This window comes from Thunnus albacares, chromosome 10 (genome assembly GCF_914725855.1).
Source record: "Thunnus albacares chromosome 10, fThuAlb1.1, whole genome shotgun sequence".
NCBI classification, from domain to species: domain Eukaryota; kingdom Metazoa; phylum Chordata; class Actinopteri; order Scombriformes; family Scombridae; genus Thunnus; species Thunnus albacares.
The window spans coordinates 607,134-618,506 of record NC_058115.1 but is presented as its reverse complement, the minus strand read 5'-3'; the positions used below and the strand labels follow the sequence as shown (position 1 = coordinate 618,506).

At 40.6% G+C, this 11,373-nt stretch overlaps 1 protein-coding gene and 1 long non-coding RNA gene across 6 annotated transcripts; one reads left to right on the top strand and one right to left on the bottom strand.

The window, feature by feature from the left end:
* Positions 1–752: 752 nt before the first annotated feature.
* Positions 753–2,753, bottom strand: LOC122990842. The gene is made up of 3 exons (XR_006405495.1): positions 2,364–2,753; positions 1,849–1,937; positions 753–922 (listed from the first exon to the last, which is right to left on the bottom strand). It is a non-coding gene; the product is annotated as an uncharacterized LOC122990842 (long non-coding RNA).
* A 104-nt stretch (positions 2,754–2,857) lies between these two features.
* Positions 2,858–11,373, top strand: LOC122989855. 5 transcript variants are annotated; one of them, XM_044362878.1, is made up of 4 exons: positions 2,858–2,958; positions 5,281–5,351; positions 5,445–5,685; positions 8,280–11,373. In XM_044362878.1, the coding sequence occupies exon 4, from the start codon at positions 9,226–9,228 to the stop codon at positions 10,144–10,146; it is 921 nt and encodes a 306-aa protein (XP_044218813.1). In that variant the 5' UTR covers positions 2,858–2,958; positions 5,281–5,351; positions 5,445–5,685; positions 8,280–9,225; the 3' UTR covers positions 10,147–11,373. The 5 variants fall into 3 exon arrangements, with proteins under 5 accessions (XP_044218813.1, XP_044218817.1, XP_044218816.1 ...); XM_044362881.1 differs by having other exon boundaries at positions 5,281–5,685; XM_044362877.1 differs by lacking the exon at positions 2,858–2,958 and having other exon boundaries at positions 5,263–5,685.

Genomic DNA, 11,373 nt, shown 5'->3' with positions numbered 1-11,373 from the left:
TAAATTTTACTTGTAGAGTGAAAACTGTGGGAGGTGGTAATGTGTTAAAGATTTTTGATACAATTTTAAGGCCTGGACCTACAGTGCGGGATGTCACGAGTGCATAATGAAGCAATATTACACTCGAGGGTGTGCTTCACCGTCATTATTGTTGGTACTTCAGTAATGCTTACGGAACTCGGTGCAAGTGCCTCGTGCCTGACAACATCACTGTCATGCCAACAATAAAGCTAAAGCACACCCTTGAGTGTAATAGTGCAATTATACAACATTTACCAACAAATTAAAAGATATAAACAAAATATATTCATATTGTGAGGCAGTTCACTCTAAAAATAAAAAAAACTTCTTGCTTGTGTTATCTCTGTTTCCATGGAAATACATGGGGTATGACTAATACCTGGAAAACCATCACTCACATCAGTATATAATCAAGCCTAGATAACTACTTCAGCAAGTAGGCTGACCCTTAGTAACGACCTAACAACAGAGACGACTTCTAGTCCCTGTTGAGTCAGCCAGCCAACTTGAGCTAATTGTGGCCGGGCCCAGACAGACAAGGCCCAAATTTAGTTCTTTTTAGAGTTTTAGGTTGCACTGACCCTTTAATATTCAACTCACACCAGCTAAAAGGCCACAGATCCTTTATAATGATACAGATGATGATGAATGATGGACTGAGACAAGGAGTTCCCCCAAGATTACAAAATGTATTGATATAAAAGAAAGAACAGTAATAATTTAACAAGGAATTAAAATCAGGAAATTTATTAAATACAAACTACTTAAAATTGTGCAAAAGTACAAAGGATGTTGCAATAAGCAAAAAATTGTAATTAAAGCCCTCCGCCTCTGTGCACGTTGGGCCACAGTGCAGTCGAAGGGCTTCTGTCAGGGACATGTAGATGTCTTCAGATCCGGGCTGTATTCAGACAGTGCAAGAAGGAGATAAACATCACTTCCTTTGTCCACTATTTTGCCTGCTGCTGGGGCTGCTTGGCTGCAATTTCGTGGGGGGCAATATTCAGCCAGTTTGCATCACTGATGGAATATTGTCACGTAGACGAGTTCCAGCTGGGACTCTTATCAAACATGTAAAGTTTGGTGCAGACTGGAGCACGTACAATAAAGTTATAGCAACTTCCTCTGTCATGGTGAAACATCAAATCTCAACTGTGTGAGGATGAGAATTTTCTGCAGAGTGAGACATGTCTGTCTTGCTCACACCTGTGTCATCAAAATTAAGCAAGTTTTTGGCCCTTTCGCTTGAATTTCAATAAGTAAATTGAAAACTCTTGATGAGTTTGGTTGTAAAAGAAATTAATTTCCTAATTTTCATCAAGTCTATTTTTAGAAAAGTACAGACTTTTAACCCACATGACGAGACGCACTGGATGAAACGAATAATTGAGTTGTGGCTCAATCTCTCTATGACATTCCTATGGGCCGTGGCAGCCATATTCATTACATAGGTGGTGCTCTCAAGCACATTTTGGCACTTTTTTACATTTTATCACATTTTTCACCAGACCTGATATGCGTGCCAAATTTGGTGAGTCTTAGGTTTAGGGGGTCAAATGTAGGGTTTAAGTGGCGTAATAATAAGAAAGAAAGAAACAGAGCAGATACAAGAGGGTCTTCGCCCCTTTGGGGCTCAGGTCCTAATAAGAAAATGGGAGCGCTAAGGAATGGTTGGCCATAGCTGCCAAATTAAACCGACAAATTATGCTGGCATAGAGCACTCACCACGCCACTGTGCCCTACACACACACACACACACAGCAGAGCAAAACCAAAAAGGGAAAAAATAAATTGTGAAGAAAGTGCAAAAATGACTACCAAACACACTTTTATGGGGGTGAGCAGCAAAGGTGAGGAACTCCATTGCCAAACCCTCCACCGTCCGGGCGGCCACACTCGCCACAGATTCTATAGCGCTAACACACAGAAAATACAGGTTAAATTTACAACAGTAGAGCCGTGTGACAGCACGCTATGTTACTAGCTTCTTGGGGAGAAAAAGATAAACGCCACAAGGGGCAGGCAAAATGTAACAAAAGAACCTACCAATAACAGAAACCACCTAGTGAAACTAAAGGCTAATACTATGAACAAAAATAATAATGATAATAAAGCAAACTAAGCAATTGTATCAACAAAGCAGTTACGGCAAAAACAAAGTGTAGGGAAACTAAACCAAACGAAACAAAATTAAACGAAACTAATCAAAACAAAACCTAAACAAAGCACAACAAAACAAAACAAAACAGCAGTGGCAGTAGTATCTACAAATGAAAACAGGTTAAATTAATTAACACACTGCCAAACAAATATATAATATAAGCAAACATATCCATTTTTACCTCTCCCTTGCGTATATTGCGAAATAATCAGGCAGACGACTCAACATGTGGGGTCAGGGGGTTGCTAAGGAACGGGACCTATGGTGAATAAAACAGTGTAAAACACACAGCATCGCTACCTCGACTCAACAAACTGAAACTACTACCTCCCAGAGTGTTCTTGCTTAACAGCCACAACTTGTTGCACCAGGGGCCAGAGGAGAACAGAAGCATACTGGGTCTTTTCAGTACAGCTTATATATTAGACCAAACAAATTGGCAACCAGGAAATGGACGATACTAAGGCCTGCCTAGCCCTACAGAAGTGTGGGAGAGACATTTACCGGCTACATAATACTTTCTGGAGATCGCAGCATTTCCAAAACTGAATAAATACCACACACATAAACACAAAACTGTTTTGCTAGCTCAATCTCGTTGTAACTAAGATAACCACTGAAAAAAAATATTTTTCCATGGACAGATCTAGCTACTACATCTACAAACTTCACAGACATTTTTAAGCTAGTTGTGCTGTGTCACCAACTCACCAGCACAGCTGATGGAGAATGCCGGAGTGGAAGCGGAGATATACTCTCAACTGAAGGGAAAATGGGTAAGTTTTGCTGTGTTTGGGGGTGCCAAGTAACGATAAATAGAGGAGAGGGATTCGGGTTTTTCAGTGTGTGCAAGGGTGTGCGTGTGTAACTTGTCCCGCTGTCTCAGAGCGGGACAAAGGGTCTGTTTTGTTTTCCCCACAACCCCTAATCAGTTCAGTTCAATCCAGTTTCACAAACATAAAAGAAAGACAACTCAAAACTCCGCTCTGGGTTTTCACCGCAGACCCCCCCACAAAACAAAACAAACCAAAGATGCTAGCATAGCAACACTGTACATAGAATAAAGCCAGCAGAAACGTCAGATAGGTCGGACCACCGTGTTTAACTGTATATCTTCAAATGTTATAGTCACGGCTGAAAATGAAAAAACAAGTTTGCCAAGTTCACATTTCTCCGCATCTCAACTCAACCACCAGTCGTCTACCCAAAAGTGACTGTTGTTGTTAGCATGTTGTTGTTAGTCTGTAGTTCTAATGAATGACGGAGTAATATTTTTAGTGATGAGGCTTTTTTCATTACAGCATGGCTAGATGTGCTGTCATGCTGATTTTAGGACGTTCTAAATGTCTAGTTGACCAATCAGATTGCTTGGTCGGAACTACTTGTTGTATAATGTCATGTGTGACATCACGCACTGTGGGTCTGAAAATTCTGTGAAATACACACTAATGTAAAAATCTGAGAAGGGCTGAAAATTCACCAATTCACCATCTAGGGGCACTTTTTCCCAGCACTAGAAACCCTGTTGTACCACACACCACAGATAGGCAAGAACTACAAACTAAAACAAAGTTTTCCACAACTACCCGACATGGTAACGCTAATGGCGCTAATGCTTTAAATATGGAACCTCCTTCCTCTGGCTAACTGCCTAACCAATACTAGTTGACCCACTCAATCCTAGACTTCATGCAGGTTAGTGGCAGGATAAATTAAGCACAAAGCCCAATAACCTGGTTAATCTTCATCAGGCTGAAAATCACCTAGGCAGTTATGGAAGTGCACCCATGCAACTGCAAAGGCAGGTATGAGTAGGCGACCCTCCCAGCTCCACCTGACCCTCCCAGCTCCACCTGCCAGCCAGCTCCCAGTATCTGCAAAACAGACAGCAGAGCAAGGCAAACAAACAGGCAGAGTGGCAGGGGCCGTCACACACTATTGATAGTATTATTATTATACAGTATACACATACAAAGTTAAGTAAACAAATGTGAACATTGTAGGAGTATTAATACTTTATTATTGAATTACCTCATTATTGGGGCACCACCTCCTTTTTGGTTGGGATTTGTTAGTGCCAGGAAGGAGCACTAACCCTTTTTCAGTTTAAAATAAATGTAAATTCTTGTCCCAAACAGTGACCTCTGTTTACTGCAGCTCAAAGAAACAACCAAACACTTTTAAGATAAATGAAGACTTTTATTAATAGCTAAATGTCTTGAGGATACATGATAAAGCACAAGATAATATATAGAAATTAATAAATAAAAGAAAGCAAAATAAATAAATAAATAGATAAGATCTATAAATGGTTATAAAATTCCATTCAGAATTCCACAATTTGGCGGCGGCGATGGTGGTGGCGTAAGCGTCTCCAGCAGGTCTCAGAATGCTTCTCTAATTTGGGCCTGTCTTGTATGCTATTTTTGTCTTTGAGAGTGATGGTGGAGGGAAAACCATAACTTTTTTGATGTCCCGAGGATGTTGAGTCTTTTTTCTGAGACTTCTCCCCATGAGTAACTCTTCTTACATGTTGGAGTCCTCCCAACTTTTGTTTTTGCTTGACTGAAGCTATTTAGTTGTTTTTGTTTTTTTTCTCCTCGAACACATCACATAACTGGAACACTGACTTTATTATTCCAGTATTTTAAGTTTCTCTCTTCCCTCTCTTCCTTTTTTTTGTTTTGTTATTGGCAAACATGAATCTTTAATTTTTTTCTGTTTGCCCCGATGATGCTATGTACATGTTTGCCGTAAATTGTGACTTTGGGGACATAATTTCTGTCAAAACTGTCATAAAGATGCAATGTTGCAGAATACTGAGCATCTGTTGCTGTTGTTTTTTATTTTATTTTTATTTATCTTTTATTTGTTCTCTTGAAATAATGAAATGGCCCTCTTTCTTTTGTGACTCATTCTTCTTATTGTGATTATCTGTGGCCATCTATATGTATTTATGATTGTCTGAATATAAGCTACTTGATTCCTTGATTTTGGATTATTTCATTTTATTTATTTATTTATTTTTATTTACTTATTTTTGACATGGGATAAACTAAGCAAGGCCCTCCTTTTGTTTCCCTCTCTGTCGCTGTTAGCTGTCATTCCAGAGCAATCATCGCGACTCAGTCGGTCATGCTGCTGCATTCGTGCATCTGTCGACATGCAGGTCGTTGTATCAGCAAGTTACGTTCTCAGACTACTATGTGCGTCTTGCTACAGCATTTGACACTCATCTGCTTGCTCTGTACTCACTATTCAGGAGGTTGCCTCTGTTACTCAAGCTGCGCGGCGGCTTCAAAGGCGCCGCTCGTCCTCTGCAACTCTGCAACACAGCTGCAACTCCTCTCAGACGGGACTCCAAACCCCGTAAGCAAAGGTGCTCCAGCGGAGTCTGGCTCCATGCAGAGTTTCTCAGTCAACCTCTCTACTCCAGTCAGATCTCAACCAGACCATCCCTCTCTGGCTGCTCGCCCGTCCCTACTCTGGCTCTCCCTCACCTGGTCAGTCTATGGGGGCTTCAGTTGCGCTTGTGAACTACAAAACTATAACATTCAAAATGCTACTACCTCATAGCTCTCCTCGTTTAAGCATGTAGCATTGCTAAAAGGGTATTTAGTAGGCCTATATCAAGTGGACGTGTCACCATCAAAACATTCCAGCATGCACATCAGGAAGTCATTTCAAACAGTAAGCACGCATCTCGTGCAACTTGTTCAGTCATACACACATTTCTCTCGTCCATCAGTAAGTTAATGCATCTCTATTATCTTTTCAGCATGTTCATCACTACATATAGCATTGCGTCAATGCACGCATTTCACTATGTATTTTGCCCTTCAGGCATTTTATACTGTTGTGTTGTGCCTGCGCTCTCTATTGCATCTCTACTATTTTGTTTTGGGTCAGAGGAAGTAGGAAGAAAGAGCATGCAGCACTCAGGACACAAATCAGCCATATAGAGCACACACAGTCCTGCGCACGACTACATGCTGCAGCAGATATTTATCATAGCAGTTCAACAATGCGTATATGGAACTCTAAGTGCACCACTAGTTATATACCATAAGGTATTACCTCAGCAGCGGCATTTCTTCAGAGTTGGGAGCATGGTTATTCCAAGGCCTGAGTCTTTAGCATGCTTTTATTGAGGGAACTATGTTCTGCTAACCATGTTGCTTAGCCACTATTGGGATCTATACTTCTACCAGCTTTTTCACCAGCGACATGGTGTCTGAATTTATTCTTTTAGCTAATTCCCATTTATTAGATTCATTCATACATGTTAACGCCCTGTTTCGTCAACCTTAATGAGTTCTCAGGCAAAACTAATTCAGTCAATCCCGAATTAAAGCATCAATCTGTCTCACCTTTAAATTCATATTTTACAGTTTCCAAGCAATTTAATGAAGGTAGGTTAAAAGACTCCCTTCCCGTCAATATTATGCTTCATGTCTTAGCAGACCATACCATCTTCATGATTAAATGAGGCCTGTTGCATTCCTGCTTGGTAAGTAAGCTTGCGCCCTCTAATTGGGGGGATTTATATTGCTGCTGCTCAGGGCGATGCCCCTCGACTCAAAATCTCCTGTAGAGTCTAAGTGCAACACTTTTAGACTTTATTATCTCAATCATCAGTAGAATAACATTGTCTTTACTTCATTCACTCGTTCTCCTATGTATGGAGCTTTAGATAAGTTCAGTCAGGAAGACTACCTTTGCACGCATAGACTGTAGTTTTATTTCTCATATTGTCTTGCATTCACATCTCTCACATATCTGTTACTCGTTTTTCCTTGGCCTACTTTGCCAGGGCCATCAACTGAGATCTATTGCGCACACCAGCTGGTTATCTATTCTATAGCAGTAGCGATACAGCTTCATTGTAAACCATCATCTGCCGCTGTCTTTCATTCAGATTAGCACCATTCAGGGCTTTCTTTTAGGTCAGGACGGCTACTTCTGCCACCAACCAAGGAATTTCATCTGCCTCCCTGCTACAACTGGGAAGGTGGTCACCCACCGCCTACACATCTTCATTCGTCCAGACGTCAGCACTGTTCTCACCTATTAAGATCTCATATATATAACTGGTGGTGGTGTCCAAGGTTACTAGCATCACAGCTCGTTGCTAACATTGCATGTTGGCATTTCTTCCTCTCAAATCTGGTTCATGGTAAAGTGCTATGTCATGCCTGACCTCTCACACCTGTCCACACACCAGCTCATGGTCTTCGGACCTCACGCACTAGTACATGGTCGCCTGACCTCTCATATCTGCTCAAGCATCAGCCCACGGTCTTCGGACTCCCTGCATCAGCACGTCATCAGCTAATGCATCAGCACACAGTCTTCGGACCCCACATCAGCTCACGCATCAGCACATGATCGTCGGACCTCACATATCAGCTCATGGTTGTTGGACCTCACAAATCATCTCAAGGTCACCAGACCTCACACCTCATCTCATGGTCGTCAGACCTTACACATCATCTAATGGTCTTCAGACCTCACAGCACCCACCACTCGCTCTGGTGACTGCCAACTCACTCTCTTTCTAGTTCTACATCTTCAATCGTCCAAGTGTAATGATTATATCATGACATTATTATCACTGTATTGTGTCTAATTCTCCCTCTGCATATCTCACTAGAATCCTTCGCTGCTGGTGAGGTAAGGACTGAACACTGGTGTCGGGTCATAAGTCCTTAGTACCCTTTCTTTTGGGGGTTATCCTATACTATTCTCGCATTCACCTCCCCCTTTCATATCCAGTGACATCACGATGGGGTCTAATCGCCAAAGACTTTTCCACCTTCATCTATCATGCTTGTTCAATAAATATCATTTACTTCATAAAGAAATTGAGTCTTTCCTTATTGAAATGAAGCTTGGCGTAAATTCAGCCAGGAAGACTATCTTTAACCATTCATTCATTTCACACTCCTCTCTCTCTCCCCTGCTGCTCCGGCTTTCACATCAGCTGTTTAGGGGCATCACCCCTAGTTATCAAATCAGATTGCTCCACGATCTCTAACCACCAATCACGGCTCAGCTGTCAAACTTTAAAATCTGTTTCCCTCTCTGTCGCTGTCAGCTGTCATTCCAGAGCAATCATAATGACCCTCCTCCACACCATCCACCTCCATGGCCGTGTCCCGGAAGCTCTCTGCTCTTCATCCCAGACCACCATCTCGCTTTCTCTACTCCCTTACTTCAGCACCAGGCCCGAGTTCACCAGAATCTGCTACCACATCACCAAGATCTACGCCTCTTCATCACCACCACCAGTGTCTAGATTCCATCAGGGGGTTATCCTATACTATTCTCGCATTCACCTCCCCCTTTCATATCCAGTGACATCACGATGGGGTCTAATCGCCAAAGACTTTTCCACCGTCATCTATCATGCTTATTCAATTAATATCATTTACTTCATAAAGAAACTGAGTCTCTCCTGATTGAACTTTCTTCTTTTGTGTGTGTGTGTGTGTGTGTGTGTACATGTGTCATGTTTGTCGTTTTGACTGTCTCTCCTGCCTGTTGCTCTCACTTTCCTCCTCCATCACCTTCCCTCTCCAAACTGTGTTCTCCTACCTGCTGTTTCTATTTTTTCTATAGGCACAATTGAATCAGCCAAAGGTTTAAAGGTCATTCATCTCAACATTAGGAGCCTTGTTGCAAAAGTCGATCTCCTCAGAGCCTGGGTTACTCTTTACAAACCCAACATCATCACTATTTCTGAAACGTGGTTACATAGTAATATTGCTGATGATGAAATTAAAATTGACAATTTTGTTTTGTACAGAGCTGATAGGGCTTCTAGAGGTGGTGGTGTGGCCAAATATGTCACTTCAAATCTTGTCACTCAGTGTGTCATTCCTAATGTAGAGCCAGTTAACTCTGAATGTCTTTTCGTCAACATTATTCTTCACGATAACAAACATTTAACTATTGGCAACATCTATAGGCCTCCCTCTGCTCAGGCTGACTCCACTTAGTGTATTTTATCAACTATTAATTCTCTTGAGAGGCATAATGAAATGATTATCTTGGGTGACTTCAATTGTAACTGGCTTGATCGCTCCTTCTCCAATGATAGGAATTTAATTAATAGTGTTAACCTCACTCAGTTAATTAAGGAACCTACAAGAGTTGATTATCGGTCGTCATCTCTGTTGGACTGGATACTTGTCACTAATCCTGAAAGAATAATTAAATCTGGTGTTATGTCAGACTGTTTAAGTGATCACTCTGTTATATTTTGTGTCTGGAAAATCAAAATTCCAAGTTTGCCTCCTAAATATATTAGACTGAGACAATGCAAGAACATTAATGTAGATAATTTTATTCAAGATATAATTTCCATTAATTGGGACAGATTAATTCCTCTTGTTGATGATGTATGGAACTTTTTTTATTCTGAAATTACAAACATAATTGATAAACACGCCCCCATAAAAACAATAAGCGTTAAAGGTAGACAACTACCCTGGATTAGCTCACAATTTATCAGCCTTTTCAAACAAAGGGATAAAGCCTGGGCCAAATATCGTCTGTCTAAGGATGCTGCTGATTGGGAAACCTACAGATACTTGAGAAATCTATATAAAACCATAACAAGGAATGCAAAATCTAACTACTATAAAGACAGCTTTTTACAGGATTTCCGTGATCCTAGACAGTTCTGGAAACAATTGGACAATATTCTCAATAAAACTAACAAAAAACTCTTAAACCAGATACGTATAAATAATGAAATTATTAATGATCCTCTACTTATTTCCCAAGCTTTCAACCATCATTTCTCATCTATCTGTGGTTCCCAACACTTTAATTCTTATGATATGGCTGGCTTTTTAAACTGTACTACAAGGGAAATGTCCTCCCCTCATCCTAGTAATGTGTTTTTACTCCCTCATGGCAGCGTTTACAACTCTGACCAGTCTGATCTCTGGCTGTGATTGGCCACCGCAGCCTTCAGCTGCAGAGACGTCAGGTTGCATTTCTCCAAAAGTTGACTCTGGCTCAACTTTCCGGCCGCAGTTTGGTGCAGTGCCACAGTGGCAAAAACAGCCACAGCCGAAACGCACTACCCCATTCACATGAATGGGGGGACTGTCATTTTTGCTGCACCGCCTGATTTGATCTGAATACGGCCTAATGGTTCTTTTTTCTTTAGGAAAATTCTGCCTATTGGTGTTTTTTATGTTATAAATGAGTTAAAAGAAAATAGTAGTGCTGGTCCAGATGGTTTGGAGGCTAAATTTATTAAACTTGTAGCTCATATTCTAATGTATCCCCTTGCTGATTTATTTAATATGTCTATATCTACTCCTTCAATCAAGGAGGAGATCCACTAGATGTGAATAACTACAGACCAATATCTATTATCTGTACCATTGACAAGATTTTTGAGAAACTTATTTTTAATCAATTATATCAGTATATAAATCTGTGCAACCTATTCTGGCTTTAGACCTAATTTCTCCACCACAACAGCCCTTCTAAAATTCACAAATGATGTGTTCTCGTCATTTGATAAAGGCCTACTCACAGGTGAAAGTTTTATTGCTCTTTCCAAAGCTTTTGATTTGGTTGATCACTACCTCCTCCTTGATCAGCTCCGTTCTATTGGTCTATCTCAAAATGCTCTCCTCTCGTTTAATTCCTATCCTCATAATATATGTCAGTGTGTTGTCTTTCAAGGTTCTCAGTCTGATTATTTAACTGTTGATAAGGGTGTTCCACAAGGCTCCACTCTTGATCCACTTCTTTTCTCTATCTTTATTAATGACTTACCACTAACATGCTCAAATTGTCATATTCATCTATTTGCTGATGATACTGTTATATATACCTCTAACTCTGATATATTACAGATACAGAACTCCTTACAATTTGACTTTAATTTGGTTCAAAAATGGCTTCATAATAACTTACTCATATTGAATAAGAAGAAGTCCTGCAGCATGGTGTTTGGCATCCAACAAAGACATCCACATCCCTGTGGCTTTCGTATTAATTTTGATGATGGATCCCCCTTGAGAGAGTTGACTCTTTCAAATATCTTGGACTTTGGATTGAACCTGAACTCTGCTTTAAGCCCACATTGATTTTATTATGAAACAAACATTTGGTCGTCAGTGCTCACTCTGTCACTCAATTAATTGTTTTTCATTTCATGTCAG

Excerpts from the sequence above, each read along its gene's own strand:
- LOC122989855 (XM_044362878.1), top strand. The coding sequence starts at position 9,226 with ATGATTATCTTGGGTGACTTCAATTGTAACTGGCTTGATCGCTCCTTC.